Genomic DNA, 22657 nt, shown 5'->3' on the forward strand with positions numbered 1-22657 from the left:
CAAGACAAAGCCCATAGAAACTTAGTGTTATTGGCCTTAAATCATTTTTTTAAATTTTTTTTATTAATTAATTGTTAATTGTTTGTTAGGTAATTGTTTATTTGTTAATTTTTTATTAATTAATTCTTAATTCTTTGATAACTAACTGTTTATTTGTTGATTATTTATTTAGTATTTCTTAATTGTCCTGATTAGCTAATTGTTTATTTGTTAATTATTTATTAATTAGTTATTAAATATTTGTTAATAGTTTCATTCATTAATTGTTTATTTGTTAATTATTTGCTAGCTAATTGTTAGTTGTATGATAATGAATTGTTAATCTTTATATTTTTATTAATGAAATATTTGTTAATTTAGGATTGAACATCCTTAGTTAAACCTGAACATCTTTAGGATTATATTTGTTAGTTAATTGTATTTAATCCTTAGGTTAGGTTTGAACATCCTTAGTTTAAGATTTAAAATAGCATTAATATAATATTAGTTAGTTAATTGTAGTTATTTAATTAGGATTGAACATCCTTAGTATAATTTTTCGATAAAAGATTACATAATAAATATTATATGTTAATGATTAATTAAAAATGCGTAAAACAGATACGACACCTCCATGGATCCCGCCCCTTTCATCCGGGGCCCTTCGAGCCACAGGTGCTTCATCTACAACAGCAGCATAGGTCCCTGCTAGTATGGGATTCGAATGTAGATCCCACTCGCTTGGTCCGTCCCAGGTTTATGGAATAAGCATGGGATATTTTAGCAGCTCGACCCCCACATCCTTGTGTCTTAGAGATACTATATCAAGGCGGTATCTACCGTTGCGTCGCTGTTGGTCGCGTACAGCATGACAGGGCTCTTGTGCGGCCATGATTAAGTGATGGCGATCGGAGACCCATACATTTCACCTCGGCTCTGATGAGGCCACCATCACCCTTCAGGACGTGGAAGTCATTTATGGTCTCCAGGTAGATGGACGCACTTTGTATATTGAGGAGCCTCAGCAGATGCCGTCGTATCGGCAGGAGTTGACTAGGCTCACTGCTTTCGCGCCGCAGCCGCGTGATATATGGGGACAGAGTCGACTGTCGATGCATTCCCTCTTCACTCACTTGCGCCTCGTAGGCATGGAGCATCTGATTACAGAGGACACACCTCGGGTTGATGTTGACCGACGTGCTCGTCTATACCTTCTCGTCATATTCGGGGGCATCCTGTTCCCGAACACATCGGGTTCCCATGTGAGCTTGAGGTATTTGCCTTTTTCGCGCATCCGGGCTAGCTGGGATGTTACGCCTGGAGCGCCGCTCGTTCGGCTTTCATGTATCGAGGACTTCGTCGATCGTCTACGCGCGCGCGAGGACCGATGTCGCCGCATTTTCGCCCCGCTCCTCCGTGTACTATATTTAAGTGTGTGTAATTTTATTCTAAATATAGCTTTTTGAAACGACGACTAATAAAATATTTTTTTAATGACCCGTTTAGATATGGGTATGGACTAGGATGAGACCTTTTCTGCCCATAGCTGCTGCCCCTCCGCTCGACTATATTGTTGAGGTGATGCCAAACGCGCTGAGATAGACGAGAGGAGGCGTTATCCGAGATGTGGATACGCACCACTGCTGGATCATATGATGCCGGACACGGTAAATTTTCTTGATTTAACATTAGTATGTTTTTTTTTTTTTTTTTTTTTTTTTTTTTTTACTATTTTAGTCTTTTATTGTTAACTTATTCAATTATTTTTACAGGCTTTTATATGGATGCCATATGATTAGATTTTGGATCAATTGCATTGTCGTTTAGGTCAGAAAATGCGAGCTCCCGTTCCCCTAAGGGTGTACTTATACCATTATCCGTCTATATTCTGTTTTATGTCCCTATTTTCCATCTTAAATTCATCCGATCCCTTTTTCCAATTCACTCGGTACTGTACCATATCCATGTCTTTTCCTTATAATCTATAACTTTGATTATCCACGTACGAAACCTTAACAAAATCACGAAGCGACGAGAACCTTTCTATATATAGTATAAAATCTCATCTGATAATCTGTACTCGAGTAATGCAACAATGTAGCAACTCATCCAAGGCCACATTCCACTTACTCCAATCAATAATTAATTAGTACTTGTAGTCGTTCCAAATTCTTAATTAGATAGCACCCATATCCTGATGATGTTGTCCAAAGTTCTCTTATAATATTATCTTTATCCCAACCTATATCATCGTTTCCTTAATAAATTTACAATACATTATTTTTTTTCCCTCGAAGTTTCCACCTCTTTGTCCTTTAAGGATTCCACTATTTCCAAGCGTGAAGTTGTGTACACGCGATCTCTTTATGCCTTATGCCCTTTACCTCAGGTGCGTCGCACCGACTTCTAACTTACTCAAAATCATATCAAGTTCATCTTAATGATAGTCTTATCTTATCACCTTGTCGTCGTACTTGGGGGTGGGGCGTTCGGTTTTTCGGTTCGGTTTTTTCAAAGTTCGGTTCGGTTTTTCTGTTTGATTTTTGAAAGTGGACACGAACACCGCACCGAATTAGTTCGGTTCGGTTCGGGTTTTTGAAGTTCGGTTCGGTTCGGTTTCGGTTTTTTAATTCGGTTTTTTTTAGCAATTACACATCTTTCCATTTATTTCCATTTTTCCTTCTTGATTGCTTCGAGTTACTTAGAGGTTTACGCTAGACTAAATGTTTGAAGGTTTGATGACTTTAGAATCCAACCATAGTGATCATCCACACATACAAGATAATATCTTCTATATACAAAATATAATGTATTATATAACGTATAATAAAATCATACAACGTATATAAAATTTTATATAGTGTATAATCAAATTATGTGAGTTATATCTAATTTATTATAATAGGTGAAATAAATTATATGAATATTATTCTATGTATAACATTTTTATTATACTATATATAATAAAAATCAACACTAAAATTATTAGTATACTTGTATTCAATATCCCGTAGTGTTAAATGAAACCGAGATTTTATTTTTATGGAACAATGAAAGAAGTTGAGAATAAGGAGGAAGTAGAAAAGGTAAGAAAAAAACGTTGGAAAAAAATCTTGCGAGAATAAGGAGGAAGTATGAAATTGTATAAAACGCTTATACTATGAACAACAAATAGGTATTGGAGTTATTCACGTCGAAGGGTTTCCTTATATATAGCAATTTGATTTACTATAAAACATTTAACTTGTCATGTAATGTTTAATAACATTTAGTTGCTAAGAGTATGTAAATATTATAATATTATCGTCTACTTATGTTTTTTTCCCAAAAAAAAATTGTATTCATGTAGTAAATTTTCAAAAAAAAAATTAAATTCGGTTTAACCGAAAAACCGGTGAACCGGAACCGAACACCGAACCGAACACCGAAATTTTTATTAAAAAAAACCGAAAACCGAACCGAAATACCGAAAAACCGAAACCGAAAAACCGAATTAATTCGGTTCGGTCCGGTTTTTCGGTTATCGGTGTTTATGCCCACCCCTACTCGTACTACACCTTTAGGTTCATAACTATATATTTCCCTTTCGTTCTATACTCGTACTCAATTAATTACATCTATCTTGGGTGCTTCCTTTAGAATTCCCTTACCATTTCTCCAATCTATGTCCATCCTTCTTTTCTGCGCACGAGGAATCTTATGCTACCTCTGTATCCTTCAGAAAACATTACTTCTGCATAATCCCTTTCTCATTTTCAAAACGTATTCTGTTCATCCATGTTTGTTCTTATCATACTAGTCATTTTCTAGCACTCATTCTACCTCGTTTCTCATCCTTTCTGTAGTTTGGTCTTTCACCATTCCGTCACTTATATCACTCGTGTTCTTGGCTATACACGTCATAACCTATTACTGCACTGTTATCTTGCTTTCTTCTTATTTCCTTTTTTCAATTACTCTTTCTTTTCTTGTGCTCGCTATCATTTCCGTTATCGTGTAACCTTTATTCTAAACTTTCCCTACAGAACTTGATAAGTCTTTCTTATTCGTTCTATAGCTCGCTTTTCCGTTTCACACTTACCTTTATATTCTAGTCACATAGATCACGTCATATCTTTGGCCACTTCCTCACTAGGCTTTACTTATTTTCATAACAATCCTCATTATATTCACATTATATCCTGTTCGTATTCGATCCCATAGTGTAACACTTCTTAACCTTATTCACGATTCTTATTATGGGTTAATTACACCCTGTGGAGTAAGCATACTTAACCTTTTACCCTTCCTAGTCAATCTTATCCTTAATACCTCACAAGCTGTCTTATCAATACATTCATATTCGTCACAATCCTTCCTCCTCTGTACTCTTGTCTCAATCATACTATTACTTCTTTTAATTAAAAACTCGTCATAATTTATCCCTGCTTATCAATTCAGTCGGTACCTTAATATAACACTCTATCAAGATTTGCTAGCCTTTTCTAAATCATCTCTTAGTACCACAAGCCTTTTCCAAATTCTTTTTACCATATCGATATAGACCTCACAAAAAGCATGCAGTACGTTGTCATCGTAATCATATGTAAACAAAGAAGCGTAGATGGCATCGTAAACTTTGACACACTCCAAGACTTCCTTATAGTGAGGAAGCACATCTTCCATCCACTCCCAGTAGCCGGGAGTGTAGCAAACTTTGCCGAAACCAGAAGGCGGGACACTCCAGTTGCTGAAACATCCATTGGGATGAGAAGATTCGGTGGGCGCGACTTCTCGAATGGTGCGGACTTCAACGAGAGGGACGTCCATAACGTTGGCCTTGCCTGAGAAGTTGCTCATGACGTCTTGGTCTCCTTTTTAGACCATTCAGCAAGATGAAGCGTAGAAAGATCTCCGTCAAGTGAGAAGGCACCGATCACTGGAGGTTGAACCTCCAAGGCAAGGACTTTGGCGTTCGAATTTCGTTTGTCGCTCACTATATCTAGATGAGGACGTGGCGTATCGCGGTCACGAAAGTGCATCATCTTTGTTTAAAGTTAAAGTCGAACAAATGCGCCCAAAGACCTGCAAAAGAAATTAAAAAGGGACAGGTAAGTTTCGTAGAGCATGTCCAAAGCCGAGAAAGCAAAATCAGATTTTGTTGCTGATTAAAAAAAATATATACTTGAGCCAATATAGAAGCAATTTGATTGTGGTTTTCGTATATGATGTAGCTCTATGAATCTTCTTTCCGACGCCGCAAACCGTTCGTGATTGCGATGTTCCTAAGTCAAGATATAAATTTTTTTCGTCAGGACACGCAAGACTAACAAAACCAGCGAATCAGAATTCAAGGTCTGATTCTCGTTCAATATCTGAGCAAATATAGAAATAATTTGGTCGCGGTTTCCGCGTGCGATGTAGCTCTACGAGTCTAGTTTCCGGAACATCAAGCGGATCATGATTTCGACGTTCCTACATCGAGATATGAATTTTCTACCACAGACATGTAGGGCTGTGAAGAAAGTGACGAAAATTTATATTGAAAGAAAAATTACCTGATAGAGATGGGTTCAAACCAGATCGAGGGTGCTACAAATTGATGCTCAATAACCGTGAGAATATGGTTATTTATAGATGTCAAAGGTTGATTCCTACGTGGACTACACAAAGAAATCCTTGTTCTAGTTGGAAGCAAATTATGGAAAGTTTAGGAGTATATGTGGCGGTTAAGTTTATATATGTGGAAAGTGACTACTTTGCAGGTAAAACGTGAGGGTAACTTGTGCAGTGCTAGCAACCTCGCATAATTTAATGCATATCAAATTCAAGGGTTGTATATTTCCCAGGGTGCAGCAAATAACGACTAAGGAAAAGGAAAAGGATGTTTCTTTATTGCTATATATTTTTTGTACGTATGGAAAGGTTTTGTATATGGAAAATTATGTATGGAAAGCCACTGATTTCTCCTGATATGGAATGTATTTGCATACGGAAAATACTATTGTAGGGAAAGCCGTTGATTTCTCCTAATATGGAAAGTATTTGTATATGGAAGATGCTGATGTATGGAAAGTCACTGTTCTCTCCTAGTGAGGTTAGGCTTACATATGGCGGTGGTAAAGTCTGCTTGCGACACGAAGAAGCTAGAGGATTCATCGAAATTATCGTCAATTATTAGACACATCGTCAGGACGGCTCGTGGACACAATACAAAAAAAAAAAATCGCTTCGTGAATACTTCAAGCCTCGTCTTTAAAGGTTCGACAAGTCATGCACCTCAACAAGCCTTGAAGCAGGGGGCATTTGTAGACACTGAAATTTAGTCGAACTTAAATCCACAAACTAATTTGGATCATATTCTAAATTCTAAATGTATTGGTCCAAACAAATATTATGGGCTAACATAATCGGATTTATTGCTTAAATCCAACATGTATGGATTCAATTGGGCTAGTCTATCTTGTCGGACTTCACATGATGAGCCCACTCTATTAGCCCAAGGTCTATGCCACGTGTCAAATGACGTGGCGTGCCAAGTCAAGTCAAGGACCAATAAAATCATGCCACGTGCATAAGTGACAAAGAAGATGTCAAGTCAATAGAAGAACCAATCAAATGTCACCAAGTGTTCAAATGACATGGTTCAACCAATCATATACAAACCCTAGCTCTCCCCTGCAACTATAAATAGGGGTCTTCACAAAGCCAAAAAAGAAGAAAAAAAATACAGAAGAGAAGCTCTCAGCCGCAAGTCTTCCGCATACTAAGAAGTCTTCGCTCCAAGTGGTGAGCCGCAAGTTTCCATACCTCTACGTTTGTGATTAAAGCTCGGCTCCGCAATCGTAGTGAAGTCTCAACAACAAGTAATTCGTCCATTCAAGAACAAGCAAAGCCCTTGATTGACGGCCGTATTGTGAGGAGAAGAATCAGAGGATTACATCTTTTAATTTAAGATTTCATAAAGATTGTAACCCCCGCACAAATTCTTGAAATCAAATACTACTCTTTGTCGCTATTTTTCTCGTCTTGATTATTATTTTCAGGAACGAAAGATTAGTCGTTACAATAGGTTCTATGTAATTTCGCCCGAATAGGCATAGGTTCATAGAAACCTATGCCTTTCCACGAACCTTTGCCGGACAAGGCCTAGGTTCTATGTAACTACGCCCAAATAAGGGCATAGGTTCATAGAACCTATGCCTTGAGAAATTATTATTATTTTGACTCCGCTGGGGATCAAACCCAGAATCTCTGGTATGAAAAAGGTACTTTAGCTCATAAATTTTCATTAAATGAGAAGTAGGGGAAAAAATTAAAGACAAACGAATTGAGGGGCAAAAATTAAAGACCAATCCGTACGAAGGGCAATCCATGCAATTTTTTGGTTGTTTTCTTCTAAATTTATCCTTGTTATAAGTGAATTAAGTAGGCACTATTAAATTATAAAAACGCTTTCTACTTTTTAGGAGGGAGTATTTTTTTTAAGAATGTGCCCAAAATAAAAATACCTATTATATGGAACTGCAGGAAGTATCATTTAATTCTGTCATAGCATTCCACTAAATATTACATATATGGAAAGAACATGAATCTCTTTTGCATTTTGTTATTCATGAAAGAATATGACCAGCTTCAAGTAGAATAGGTGTAAGTTCAATTTTAAACAAAGTATAATATCTTCCCTCACTTTTCAATTTTTTTCTTTTCCACCGCTCTAAATAATTAATGATGAGCACATGCCAACAAAGTACATTGAAGTGATAGCATGGTCAAAACGGACTGGGTGGTGGGTACTATTATTTTGTTCTACAAATAAGTGCCAGTTGGCAATAGGTGATAAAGCTATTTTATTCTATGGATTAAAAAAAAAAAAAAAAAACTTAGGACTTTGCATATATTGCAACTAAATTATGGATATTTCATTTCTTTAAATTGAACGTACATTGTGCCCAAAGCCGGCGTTGAATTTTCTCTTGTATCCTTCCTAGTTCCTAGTCTGAGAAAATGATAAGACGGTCCCGAATATTCGGGGAAAAGTCAAAGTGGCCATTTAAATATACTTCAAACTTCAAAGACATTTTGGTTGTTTAAATTTATCAAAAGTATATAACATTTTTATCTTTGTCAAACATTTAACAAATTTTAGTGTCAGATTTAATAGGTATTGTAAGGAATTAAAAACCCAGGAAAGTCCCATCAAGCTCAAAAGCTGCGCGAGAAAATTAAATAGATTAAGAAAACTAGAATTAAAATCACAAAAAGCCTCATTAGACTTCATATATGGGCTAAAAAATAGCTTAGACTAGAAAAACTTCACCTCCAATGTGAGTTTATTATTAACTATTTCTTTTTGAAATGTTTCCGCTAAATCTAATAAATAGAGTTTGTTAAATATTCATTAATGATCAAAAGTGCTCATATTCAACAAACTTAAAGGATCGAAACTCTTAAAGAATTCATCTGAGAGACCATTTTAAACCTACTTTAAACATAAATGATCATTTTAATCATCTTCTCATCCTAGTCTTCATAGAATATGCCAGCGAACAATTCAAGAAATATTGCCATTTTCATTCCAAGTCAAAAGTGTCGCATACTTTTGAGGAGAAGAATATCTCTTTTTTTCTTCTTGTTTAACGAGCAAAGTCAATTTTTGTTATATTCTACTATATAGAAGAGTGAGTTTTACTCACTCTTCGTCGTCCGTCGTGGGCCCCTCCCCATAAATAAACCCATAAATTAAAAAAAAAAATTCCCCCCCCCCCAAATATTAAATAGGCCCACAAAAATAAAAAATAAAAAATTGTAAAAAAAAATAAAAATTTTGGGTCCCCCCTAAAAAGTGGAACCCATCACATCCAAACTCACGGGAAAAAAAATTAGACCCCATATTAACAAAATCAAGCAATGTTAAAAAAAAAAGTGAATCCCGTATTAAAAAAAAATAAACAAGGCCTCATATTAAACACCATGCGTATCAGTAGCAAACACTAATATAATAAAGTTTTAAATACGGAGCACAAACTACAATGTTATATTAATCGTCTTTGAACATAGTATCATATTGACAAAATCAAGCAATATATATATATATAAAAAAAGAGTTAATCTCATATTAAAAAATAAACAATGTCAAAAAAAAAGTTCAGACTTTGTATTCTTAGCAAACACTAATATAATAAAGTTTTAGATACGGAGCACAATAAAATGAGTTAAACGAAAAATAAAAAATTAAAAATTGTAAAAAAAAACACAATAAAATGAGTTAAACGAAAAATAAAAAATTAAAAATTGTAAAAAAAAAAAAAAAATTTTGGGTCCCCCTTAAAAAGTGGAACCCATCACATCCAAACTCACGGGAAAAAAAAATTAGACCCCATATTAACAAAATCAAGCAATATTAAAAAAAAAAAGTGAATCCCGTATTAAAAAAAATAAACAATGTTAAAAAAAAAATTGTGGGCCTCATATTAAACACCATGCGTATCGGTAGCAAACACTAATATAATAAAGTTTTATATACGAAAGACAAAACTACAATGTTATATTAATCGTGCTTTGAACATAGTATCCATATTGACAAAATCAAGCAATATATATATAAAAAAGAGTTAATCTCATATTAAAAAAATAAACAATGTCAAAAAAAAATTTCGGACTTTGTATTCTTAAGAAACACTAATATAATAAAGTTTTAGATACGGAGCACAATAAAATGAGTTAAACGAAAAATATTTACTAAAAATTTAAAAATAGAAGTTCTTCGTAGCCCCATATTAAACACCAAGTATTAAAAAAAAAAAAAAAAAAGTGAAACCCACCACATCCAAACTCTTCGGAAAAAAAATGTGGGCCCCATATATATTAAACAACAACTAATATTAAAAAAAAATGAATCCCATATTGAAAAAACAAACAATGTTAAAAAAAAGTGCTTAGAAAATCAAACAATTAAATCAATAATGATGGATTCGTTTTCACACATACGTATCAACCCATTAGTGAAAGACGCGTGAAATTATTGTACAATGAACATACTTAAAATACTTATATATTAAAATAAGATAGAATTTAATTACTTTTTCATTTTTCCTTACTATAATGAATGTGAAAAGAGATTAATGTCATAAAAGAAAAAATAATATTAAATAGAGATCAAATAATTAATAAGGTAAATTAGTGAAATTCTAATTATAATTGACGTTTCCTTAAAAAACATGTAAAAAACAACATGACAAGTAAAATGAGTTAAACAAAAAATATTTACTAAAAAATAAAAAATAGAAATTCTTCATTTAAATAGAAAATCAAATTTCTACTTCATTTCATCTTAAACATATAAAATTAATATAATAATTTGAATTAGAATTATCCAAATCAAATTTTGATAATTTTTTTTTTATGTATTACTTTACTATTACTACTTTATAGAAGAGCCAGTTTATAGAGGCAACATCGCCATCCGTATTCGGTCCTATTTTTTTACTTAAGAGTAAAAAAAATCCTTTGTGATCCCACCCACTTTTTTATTTAACGCAAAAAAAATGACGTTTTATACTTTATATTACCAACTCTTCTAAAAAGTAGATAGAAATGCTTTATTATATTTATTATGTTTACTAAAATAAATATACTTAAAATATATATATTTAAAAAATAACATACAATTTAATTACTTTTTATTTTTATTTTTTATTCTTACTCTAATAAATGTGAAAAGAGATTAATATCAAATGAAGATCAAATAATGAATAAGATAAATTAGTCAAATTATAATTCTAATTCGCGTTTCCTTAAAAAACCATGCAAAAGACAACATGACAAGTAAAATGAGTTAAACCGAGAATATTTACAAAAAATTAAAAAATAGCATTTCTTCGTTTAAATAAAAAATTAATTTCTACTTTGTTTCGTTTCAAACATGTAAAATTAATTTAATAATTTGAATTAGAATTATCCAAATCAATATTTGATAAAAAATAATAAGTATTTTACACTTTTAAATTAATCGAATTAAAATTGAAAGTATCAATGATGCTTAAATATTCTATTATTTTATCTCAAAGAGAAGAAAATAGTTTTCTTTTAAACAAATCTTCTCTTTTAAAAAGTATTAATAAATTTTCGTAACAAACACGAATAAAATAAAGTCTTAGATACGAAAGACAAACTACAATATTATATTAATCGTATTTTGAACATAGTATGTATGTGTATATATATATATATATATATACAACTACAACTATATAGATACACTATAATCCGAAATGTTGGGCCCGTGCGCAGCACGGACATAGGCCATCTAGTTTTATACTATGATTGATTTTGATTCCTTCTTTTAAAACACTCTGATTATTTTATTGGTTTATTCTAGTCAAATGAGCCTTTTGATTTATTCTAGTCAAATGAACCTTTTACTTTAATATATACTATACTCGCTCCGATTCAAAATAATTGAAATTTTAGCCTCTAAAAGTTGATCTAAAATAATTGAGGTTTTAGTCTATCAAGAAGGTATTTTTTTTAGAGTTGCCAAATTGCCACACCAATTTGACCCAAATTTGATTACACTTATGTAAAAAGCACCATAACTGCTATTGTACAATTTTAAATTAAGATAAACTTTGAGAAGAAAAGATAGAAATGACATTAAGTAAGAAAAAATTAATAAATTTGACCTAAATAGTCATATGAATTTACTCCATTTGGGCCATTGTGGCCAAAATAGTGTGGCAAAAACACCTTATTCTTTTTTTTTTTTTTTCTTTTCAAATTTACCCTTGACACATTCTTAGTTCAATGAGCAAATTTAATGCTTTTTATAGTTTCAGAGCTCAATTAATTAAGGATTGTTTAATCAATACACCTCTTAATTTTTAGAAATAAGTGAATTTTTTAATCCATGTGCTCAAGTTTAAAACCTCAATTATTTTAGACGGAGGGATTACAAAGGAATACTTATCAGTTATGATCTTATCTTTGGGACGCAATTGCATTCTAATACAGTAAACTGATAGTGGTGTTAAGAGAATATTAATCCTTCAATTTTTTTTAATGCTCCAATTTTGTACTTTATACTCCATTTGGTCCATTTTATATGATAGAGAAATCAATTTATCTTTTACCATATCGCATCTATTCTTAATTATAAAATTTTGTAATTTGTATATAGTTTTAAAATATAATACTGTATGTAGGTTTAAATTTAAAAGACTTAACTAAAACAGAGCATGATAGAATAAACAGATCCAACAAGGTAGTAATTGCTAGTTGGGGACAATAACAATAATAATATATATTATTAATTTATTTTACTTTTACATTTATTTAGTATGATGAAGAACCGAACACGAGTCAAACTTAAACGGAAAAGTGAAGACTCATACGCCGATTCTAACTTATTTGGGAATGTGACATATTCATTATTATTATAAAACTTTATTATAAAAGGTAAAAAAAAAATGTATGAATTAAGACAAAAAATTTAAAAGTTTAACCCGGAACACATATATTATCCTTAATAAAAATAAACTATAATTAACATGAGTCTTTCACCTTCAGCACGGACTATATCAATTTTTGTATTTATTGTTTGATTGTTGGATTTGGTGGGAATTCATAGCAGCCCTCTCTTTATGAGGAGTCTGGGCAGAACATGTGTTTGGTGGAATTAAGCTACATGTACTAGCTTGCAATTATTGATAATCTAGGATATGTCTAATGGTAGAAACAATCTATTTTTTAAGAAAATAATTTTCTTTACCCTATTGGCTGAAATTATTTTACTTATAATAATGTTAACCTTTGACTTTGTATTGTTTAATCCGATTAGAGCACTTTGACACTAGTATTAATCTTTATCACTTAATTTTCTATTTTAAAATACTCTCCAATTTGCTAATATGCTACCAATCAAACAGAAAATATTTTGCAAAAACTTTTTTTTCAATTAAAAGCATTTCCCAAAAGATGAATTCAATGCATCAAATACAACTGAAGAAAAATCCTTATAGACAGTGTTTAGAACACTATTTTCATAAGGGAGAACAGAAAAGAAAACATATTAGCGCCTGCATTAACGGAGACAGCATATGTCTTTTCATTTGACAGTACAATATGCTTATCGCTTTATTTGTTTCTTACACTCTAGCACTTTACTTCAAATTCATGATTCATTCACAAGTCAACCATTAACTGAAATTTGTTTTTTAAGTAATATTTATATAAGTACTTTTGGAGAATAAAATTTTGTGTTTTATTAATTAATTGAAAGCTATTTTTAACTACAATAGTAATTTATACTTGCTCAAGATTCCGATAGTTAAGCTGAAAAAAGTAGCTTATGTTACTAGTCAAACACACTTAATATTTTGTTTCCTAGAAGCTTAGCAAAGATTCCTCAACTCCGATCTCTTAAAATAAGTAGTATTTCTTTAAAAAGATATAGTATAATTTTAATTTCCCAAAAACTTGGTCGTACAAGCTAGGGGTGTCAAAAAAATATGAAAAACCGACCGACCCTAACCATACCGAACTGATTTATAGTATTTTTTCAATAAAACCGTGGATTTTTATTTAAGCTTGTAACCGTCCCGAATAATTAGGGTGGTCTATTTAACTTATACAAAAACCCGAAAAATTCCCGAACCGAACCGAATAGCCTTACATGTATGAAATATATTTTATATATTACAAATATGTTAAATTGAATATATATAAAATATATTTTATAAGTTCTGTTTCAAATATAAAAAAGAATTCGGCCACTAAATTTTGGGCCTTTAGTTGATTGAATTTAGTTTCACAAGGATACCTCATATACATAGTCATAGGGTCATAGATTTAGATGATTTAACTAGGCATTTTTTATTATAGTTAGCACTAACAAAAGTTTACCTCCATCTTGGTCTCCTCTACTATATTGCTTGATGTATACGTATCAAATTCAAGCTGTGGTTTCTCTGGCCTACAAGCTAATATTCGTTTTGGCTCAATTCAACATTGTTGTCTTTGGCAAGTTATTCTTCTCCCTAGTTAATCAGTCAGGATTTACATCGCGATGATGCCATCGTTGTTGCCTTGCTACTTGATATAACACATTTCAGTTTAAATACTTTGTATAATTTTTTTAATAGCTTTTACATTAAATATTTCATAAGAAACAAATAGAAGCTTTATTTGATAGTGTACTACAAATAAGTTTGTGGAGGTCTGTGTCGTTACATTTTAATGGTGGTGTATTCTTAGGTGACACTTTAAAACTAAAATAATCGAAAATTAACCGAACCGTACCGATATCGAAAAAAAACCGAGATGATGGGACGGTCTCGAAAAGTCTAATTTTGGTTATACAAAATAAAATAACCGAAGATTTGGGATGGTATAATTTTTTTAAAATACCCAACCGAACCGTCCCATTGACAACCCTAGTACAAGCTATAAGTTGATTAAGGCCTAATTTGGTATTCTATCTTGGAGGTGAATTAGACATGATAACATTTCTTCTTCTTCTTTTGGTCACATTGATTCGAATTAGACCCAAAACATAAGGATAATTTATTTTGATCATTTTCGTTAGTACATAGTACTAATAGTTTTGATTGGTTCCAACTCTACTAATAGTTTTGATTGGAATAAATTTATCCATTTAATAGCGCCTTTACCTTATACCTTCTTAACTCATTTATAATTCGATTATTATTTTATCATCTTTAGATCACTATCCTGGACTTTTAGTTTATTCAAACCTCCAGCATAAGTGAGATGGATAAATTTACAGTTCTTTTCCAACAATGAAGGTCTGAATAGATCCAAATATATAACAGAATGCAAAATTATTTAATTTAAATAAATAGTACATAAATACATTTGATTATTTAAAAAAAAAAAACGTACTTATATACCTGCCGCAATAAGGACTTGTCACTAGAGTGTAAGGCTATAATTCCTTTACCGTTAGAATAAAGCCAATGTTTCAAGAAATTAAAGTTGTAGTAAGCCCTCTGACCTCTACCATCTGTTGATAGACATTGTAGTACACTTTGCAGAAGTTCTACTCAACTTGATAATGACGTGACAAAATTTGTAGGGCCATAAATTTAATTCTATGATATGTATATATATCTTTAACCTTTTGCTTCACAAGGAAATGAAAAGAAAAAGACTCACGGTACTATCCAGAAACTCAGCCAGTTGGATCTTACGTAAAGGAAAAAGTCAAAATATCTGGCGTGGTCATCTAGACAAATAAGCTTTATGATGCCGGGTTTGTCATATCGCTAAATGTAAAACGTGAAGTAATAAGCAACTTTTTATTTTTAATTAAAAATTTATTTGAGGTGAGAAGTAATTTTTTTATTTTCAGCTTCTAGTTTTGGAAATGACGTTATTTTAATAGAATGTTTTATTTTTCATCGTGAATTCAAATTAATTGGACTTCCAAGCGAGCACCGTCACCGTTAAGTTCTTTTTTAGAGAAAACTTTAAGCACAATTTCTTAAAGTCAAAATCAAGAATTAGAAATCTGATTGGGTTGTTTATTGATTACAGCACGATTTTGACCTTTCACCATATTAACAACCTGTTTTTATTTAGTGGTTAACCTAACATTTTAAGTTGGCACGTTAATGTGTTTGTAATGCCATTGTGGTGCCACCGGATAATAGAAATTAGTAAAAAATATTGTTTGTCATTTTGGGTAAAAAAAGATAGTGAGAGGTACAAAGAAACGTAACAACAGGAGATTGTGGATGACAATAATATTCATGTTTAAGAAAGTGATGATTGTACTTATTTATTGGAGTATTTTTGCACAAGTTGTACTGGACTGTTGATCTCTTGATTGTTGATAAATTCTATTTAATCCTCTATAATATTTCAATTAGCATATTTTATTCAGGATCAATTAGGATGTGTATCTTTAATCACGTTACATGAGCATATGTTATATTTAGATTATTTTTGAACTATATTACACTTAAATGTGAAGTAACAATACAAGTTCAATATAATATATACATAATTAAATGATTCAATTGTTAATAATTCGTTAAAGTTGTGAAGATTCACAAATATGTGTTGTATTACTCTAGCTTTTGAGTATTGGGTACCAAATTGTTTATTACTAAAAAGAATCAAAATACTTTGATGGTATTACAACAACAACAACGTACCCAGTGAAAATCTCACAAAGTGAGTTTAGAGGAGAGTAAAGTATACACAGACCTTATCTTTATTTTGGGAGGTAGAGACGCGATTTTCGATAGATCCTCGGGACAAAAACAGTATAAAAAATCACCACAAAATATTATAAAGCAGTTCAAAAAAAAAGATCAGTAACTACCACATGTTAACCGAAATACACAAAACAACAAATAATATAAAAAATCGAAAGACAAGAAATTATAAAAATAATACTACTACGACTACTCAGGAAAAGAGAAAAGAGAAAAAAAGAAAAAGAAAAAGGAAGTATTTATTGAAGGCATGCGGCAACAATTTATTTTTACATTACAATAAAGAGTGACAAAATGATTAGTCAATCAAATCCATTTGGCGTATTTCACTCCAACCACTGACGGCACTTTCCTCTATTATATAATTCCTACCCCAACACGCTCTTTTTCCCTCGGCCACGTGGCATTTTTGGGTCCCACACAAATTCCTATTCCTCACAAATATACAGCTCACAAAATTAACCCAATTTATCCCTCTATATCGCCGTCGCTTTATCCGGTGATAATATCTTCTTTTTTATTCCAAGAAATATCCTTCTTCTACTTCATTAATTACCTCTTTCCGTTACACTTAATTTTCTTTTTAGATTTTTGGTTTCTTGGTTATGCATTTATTGCCGTCCTTTCAACCTACACACTTGGAATAAGGTAGTTCCAGCACAAATTCAGTATTAGTTAATTAATTAATCCTTCTGTATTTTTACAGTTTTTTTTTTTTTTTTTTTCTTTTTCTCACACTTTTTATTGCTGAAATTTTATTTTACAGGGATTTTGTGGAGCTGTTTTGATTTGCCGATCTGCAAGAGTTGAGATTCTTGATTTGCTATGTCTGGTCCATTAGATCGCTTTGCTAGGCCATGTCAGTTTTTTTTTTTTTTTTTTTTCTATTTTTGCTGCATTATTACTGATCAATTTTAGTGTATAGACATTTTTTTTTTTGGGTAAAAATTAGGGTTTTTTTGACCTTGCTTGAATTTTTCAAATTGATGATTTTTGTTGACTGTATTGGATGAGATAGGTTAGAATTGTGCTGATTAGATATAGAGGATTTATATAGTTGACCCTAATTATTAGTTCAGAATAAAGGCTTAGTGGTTGTTCTTGTTATTGCTTTTATCACAAGGATGGCTTTTTTTTTTTTGTTGAGAAAATCTGTAATATTAGAATTAAATTGGTACCAAAATAGAGCCGAATAAATATAAATGATACACATAGTTGACTTCAACTAGATTTGATTGAGACAAAGTTGTTGTTAATTTTCTTAGTCCTAAGGAGGCAAAAATATTATTAATGGGGTTTTTTGCTATGTCCTGTCTGGTTGTTTTGAGTTTTCTTATCTGGGAAAAGTAGCTTTCATCTTGTTGCATATTCTCCAGTGATGACTGCACAACGACACGATCATGTTCACATTAATCATCTGACACTCTATTCAGGATAATTGGCTTATGCAATTCGACCCACATTCTGGTTTTAGCAACCATCACAAATTCGGTGCAAGTGTGAATTTTGACAAAAACTGAACAAGAGGGTGATTGGGTTAAGAATGATCGTTCAGTTTTAAGTCAAACATAGTATCTATTCCATTCCCTTCCTTTCCATCTTAACCAATTGTCCTTTTGAGGGCATAAGATACAATTGCGTGCAAGTTTAAATTCCGAAGGCATATAGAAGCTTCCTTATAAAATAACATAAAAACTATAGAAACACGAAAGGAAATTGGGAAATTATGTAGTAGAGAGGACATTTTTTTGTTCGTCAAACTTATTTGGTTCTGCACAAGCTGAATTCTAATTGACTTGTGTTGAGAACTTGTTTGGTCTAGTTTGTTTTCTCCACTATGTTTACCCTTTTCGATATACTAGAATTGATTTTCCTGCTCCTAATTTTTTCTGCCACTTGATAGGCTTTGAGGGGTCATCTACAAGTGATGAGAGAAGAGAGCGAAAATCTGATTTTGAGAATTCAGAGGATGAGAGGAGGACGAGAATTGGTTCCCTGAAAAAGAAAGCATTGAATGCATCAACAAAATTCAAACATTCTCTTAAGAAGAAAAGTAGTAGAAGAAAAAGTGATGGACGAGTGAGCTCAGTTTCCATCGAGGATATCCGGGATAATGAGGAGCTACAGGCTGTTGATCAGTTTAGGCAAGCATTACTTTTGGATGAGTTGTTACCTGAGAGACATGATGACTACTATATGATGTTGAGGTAATTTCCTCGTACATGTAACATCTACCTGTATGTCTGTGCAAAGTGATAAGATCTATGTTGCATTGAGTTCAGTGTGAAACATTTGAGTGTTTAGAGACATTTGGAAAATTTATTCATATAGATCTTCTGTGAAAATTGGTTTGTTTGTCAACTTTATGAAAAAACCTTTTTTACAGGCCTGCCAGAATTGGAACAATACATAGATCAAATGTGAGTACAGATGTTTAAATTTACACTTGGTCAAAATGAAAATGCATACATACATGCATGCATGCAGGTGTATGGAGAGTTAAGAGGATCTGGATCTAGAGTTTTCTGGTTGTTTCTTCTTGATGTTGTCCAGTTCTTCAACATTCCAATTTATTAACAATTGTTCTGTGTTTGTTGCAGGTTCTTAAAAGCAAGGAAGTTTGATATCGAGAAAGCGAAACACATGTGGGCTGATATGCTTCAGTGGAGGAAGGATTTCGGGGCTGATACAATCACGGAGGTAAGATTATTCTTCACCGTGTATGGCTAGAACAGTGTTCTTTATTTTATTTTTATTGTATGTTTGTAGAATCACTTAGGCTGAAATGCTTTCTGTACTTAAATTATTCATCAGGATTTTGAATTCCCAGAGATGGAAGAAGTTGTAAAATATTATCCCCAAGGTTATCATGGGATTGATAAGGAGGGAAGACCAGTATACATTGAAAGACTAGGGAAGGTTGATCCTAACAAACTCATGCAAGTCACATCCATGGACCGTTATATAAAATACCACGTAAAGGAATTCGAGAAAACCTTTTTGATAAAGTTTCCAGCTTGTACGATAGCTGCAAAAAGGCAGATCGATTGTAGCACCACTATTTTGGACGTTCAGGGAGTGGTAAGTCGCCTCTTGTCAGTTTTGTCCTCTTTAACATTGATGATTTGCAGAGCACTTTTGACCAAATTAGATGTTTTACCTATCTTTATTTTCAATCATTGATTTCTCAGGGTTTGAAAAACTTTAGCAAGAGTGCAAGGGAGCTCATTATGCGGCTCCAGAAGATTGACGGTGATAACTATCCAGAGGTATGATTTTAGCCCTATCTGTCTAACTATTATGAGGGTGGCTTAAATGTGCGGACATTTCACACATTTTTTTTTTTTTTTGACACGTGCAGACGCTTCATCAGATGTTCATAATCAATGCTGGAGCTGGGTTTAGGCTCTTGTGGAATACCGTTAAAAGTTTTCTGGACCCCAAAACGGCCTCCAAGATACATGTCTGCCAATGCTCTTCTCAACTTATGTTGTCTCTGTTTTAAAAAAATTGGTTGCATTGACATTACTTTTGTTTTGATGTCTGTTATAGGTTCTTGGGAACAAGTATCTGAATAAGTTGCTTGAAATAGTTGATGCTAGGTAAAAGGGACTGAATTCTTATCCATTGGACAAGGAACTTTTCTATATTTTCTTGTCTGGTAATATTGTTGGGAGTTGCTTTAACGCTCTTCTGCTGATCTTTTATGCAGTGAGTTGCCAGATTTCATAGGCGGTACCTGTACATGTGCAGATCAAGGAGGTTGCATGCGTTCAGATAAAGGACCATGGCAAAATACAGATATATTGAAGGTAGTCTAAAAGTCCTCGCAGCCCATGTAATGTTATTTTCTAATGATGCTGTGGTCCTCACATCTTCAGGAAGCCAGTTTGTCTTCAAGATGTTTCTAATAATGAGGAACCATATGTTTTTGTGATGCAGATTATTGGTGAAGCACGGCGTCCCAAGCAGCTTGTTAAAGTTCTAAACAGTGAAGGGAAAGTAGTTTATGCTAAGCCTCGCTACCCAACGGTAGGATTTCTGCTGTAATTCCAAATTATGAAGAAATACTCCATATGCTTTCTTTCCTTGAAGATCGGTGCTCATATTCTTTATTTTAGCAGGTGAAAGGTAGTAGTGACACCTCTACTGCGGAATCTGGATCTGAAGCTGAAGATATTGCTTCCCCGAAAGCTGTAAGGAGTTATTCACACCTTCGGCTTACTCCTGTCCGAGAAGAGGTATACTTTCCATTTTCCCTCAATTTCATGAGTTGGCTTTCCTTTTCTTGAAAGGAATCTCTCTGGACATCATCTTATAAAAAAAGTTCTGGACATCAAACCACAGTTGTCTATTTGACTTTCTTGTTTGAGATGAGCCTGAGATTCAAAATTGTGTCACGTAGATTAATCAGATTCATGTTCCTTTCTTGAATATGAAGTTGAGTATTTTATTTGCAATTGTCATATCTACTTTTTGCTCGTCATCAAACAGGCTAAGGCTATTGGAATGCCTGGCTACCCCACAAACTTCGCAGGATATGATGAATATGTTCCCATGGTTGACAAGGCTGTTGATTCTGCATGGAAGAAGGAATCATCCCTTCAAAGACCTTCCATTCCCAAAGGTTAGAATTATTGAGAAGAGAATGCACTGCTTTTTATTTTTGCACCTAATCAAGGAAAAAAGAAAAGCAAACTGTTAGGTCTACAATTCCATGGTTAACTTGAACTTATTATGCTGCTTGTCGGCCTACTACAACATTTTCTGGATAAACATTTCAATTTTTATTGACATGATTTCCATCTCTATTTACCTTTTCCAGTGATGCTTCCACCAGCAGACTCCCAAAAGCATGTAGAAGGTCTTCATGCTCGAGTATTTGGACTTCTTATGGCCTTCTTCATGACTCTGTTGATGCTTTTCCGCTCACTTACATGCCGTGTTACCAAGAAACTTCAAGGTGCATCAACTGTTGAGGAACAACCTGTTCAAGACTTTACTTTTGATGCTAGCCCTAAAGAGGAGTTTCGACCCCCTTCACCTACTCCAGCTTTTACAGAAACTCAACTGCTCTCCGTTGTTCTCAAGAGACTGGGTGAACTTGAAGACAAAGTAAATACACTTCAAGAAAAGCCATCTGAGATGCCTTATGAGAAAGCGGAATTGCTAAATGCAGCTGTGTGCCGAGTAGATGCCCTAGAAGCTGAGTTAATTGCAACCAAGAAGGTAACAGTTTATGAGCATGTTAATGTGCATCTTTTCTGTTTATATGATTGTGCAACTGTCAATTCTGTTTACATATCTGCTGACTAACATATGGGTTTAATTAACGTAGTTTGCAATTTGAAATTTTGTTGTGGCATTTAGTTGTATATAAACTTTGTGCTTTGAACTGTTTGTCGAGGTCAATTTTGTTGTGGCATTTAGTTTCTTATAAACGTTGTGCTTTGAACTGTTTGTCGAGGCCTAAAGGAATAGTAAGTAGATAAGGAGAGGGAAGAAAGGGTTTCGGGTGGTCTGGTTTGCTTTTGCCAGTGGGAGATAAAATTGTATGTTGTGAATGGCAGCATAAGCATTTTATTAAATGTAATTGGATTGTTGAGAGTAACAGTTTTTTTCCATGTTACAAACTTTTTTTTCCGTTGGTCTTGAGTCGATAACTCCTCCTTCTAATGCTTGTTTCTGGTTGAACAGGCATTACATGAGGCTTTGATGAGGCAAGAAGAACTTCTCGCTTACATCGATGGTCAAGAAGCTGCCAAGTTCCAAGTGAGTTCTTGTTATTGCCTGGTATTTGAACTTCATCAGTGTAGGACCTAGCCTAATTAGGAATTGAAATTGTTACCATAATATGTAACTTCTTTTACTTGCCTATAAGAAAAACTACTATGAGAAAACAAAATTTCTGAATAGAAACGTGAGTGCACTTTCCTCTTTGTGCTATTAAGTTGGTGTATTCGCGTGGTTTCATAATTTGTGTTTTGTTGCTAATTTGCATCCATAAATAATGCCTTGTTCTGCAGAAAAAGAAGAAGTTTTGCTTTTAAGATGAAGATGCTTCAGGAAGTGGATCTCGGATTTTCAACTGTAGTATCCAAATGAGATACATATTTGTAATGTGTGTTGGCAATACTCCCAGTCATTGTGCAATGGATCGGTGTTGAGTGTTTCCTTCTTTTTTCCCCCTTTTTGGATCCTCTGTTTCATTTGCAAAATGAGGTGAACATTTTCTCATGTGAAAATATATATTTTCTGTTAGTTTGTTGTGAGTTTGTTTTTGACATACTGAAGTAACATTTGAAAGTGTGTTGATGCAAAATCACCACCTGTGTTATATTTCAAGTAGAAACGCCTTAATTTTTCTGCGTGTATAGCGTTTTTTAGTTCCTTAAAACACTTGAGCAATGGAACATTTCTCCATTAGTGTGAATTGAAGTGGAATAATGAAAGCTAAA

The 22657-nt window shown here is 33.1% G+C and overlaps 1 protein-coding gene across 3 annotated transcripts; it reads left to right on the top strand.

Moving 5' to 3' along the window:
- Positions 1-16773: 16773 nt before the first annotated feature.
- Positions 16774-22524, top strand: LOC132065048 (phosphatidylinositol/phosphatidylcholine transfer protein SFH8-like). 3 transcript variants are annotated; one of them, XM_059458268.1, is made up of 15 exons: positions 16774-16847; positions 16966-17058; positions 18103-18406; positions 18800-18899; positions 19014-19280; positions 19391-19468; positions 19561-19662; positions 19752-19801; positions 19912-20011; positions 20142-20231; positions 20321-20440; positions 20694-20826; positions 21025-21428; positions 21897-21971; positions 22226-22524. In XM_059458268.1, the coding sequence occupies exons 2-15, from the start codon at positions 17025-17027 to the stop codon at positions 22247-22249; spliced, it is 1881 nt and encodes a 626-aa protein (XP_059314251.1). In that variant the 5' UTR covers positions 16774-16847; positions 16966-17024; the 3' UTR covers positions 22250-22524. The 3 variants fall into 3 exon arrangements, with proteins under 3 accessions (XP_059314251.1, XP_059314252.1, XP_059314253.1); XM_059458269.1 differs by having other exon boundaries at positions 16775-16847; positions 20324-20440; XM_059458270.1 differs by lacking the exons at positions 16774-16847; positions 16966-17058 and adding an exon at positions 18586-18619 and having other exon boundaries at positions 18275-18406.
- The last annotated feature ends 133 nt before the right edge of the window (positions 22525-22657 follow it).

This window comes from Lycium ferocissimum, chromosome 7 (genome assembly GCF_029784015.1).
Source record: "Lycium ferocissimum isolate CSIRO_LF1 chromosome 7, AGI_CSIRO_Lferr_CH_V1, whole genome shotgun sequence".
NCBI lineage: Eukaryota > Viridiplantae > Streptophyta > Magnoliopsida > Solanales > Solanaceae > Lycium > Lycium ferocissimum.

Excerpts from the sequence above, each read along its gene's own strand:
- LOC132065048 (XM_059458268.1), top strand. The coding sequence starts at position 17,025 with ATGTCTGGTCCATTAGATCGCTTTGCTAGGCCAT. Across the intron at positions 18,407-18,799 it reads GACTACTATATGATGTTGAG|GTTCTTAAAAGCAAGGAAGT; the intron begins GTAATTTCCTCG and ends TGTTTGTTGCAG. Across the intron at positions 20,232-20,320 it reads CTAAGCCTCGCTACCCAACG|CAGGTGAAAGGTAGTAGTGA; the intron begins GTAGGATTTCTG and ends TCTTTATTTTAG.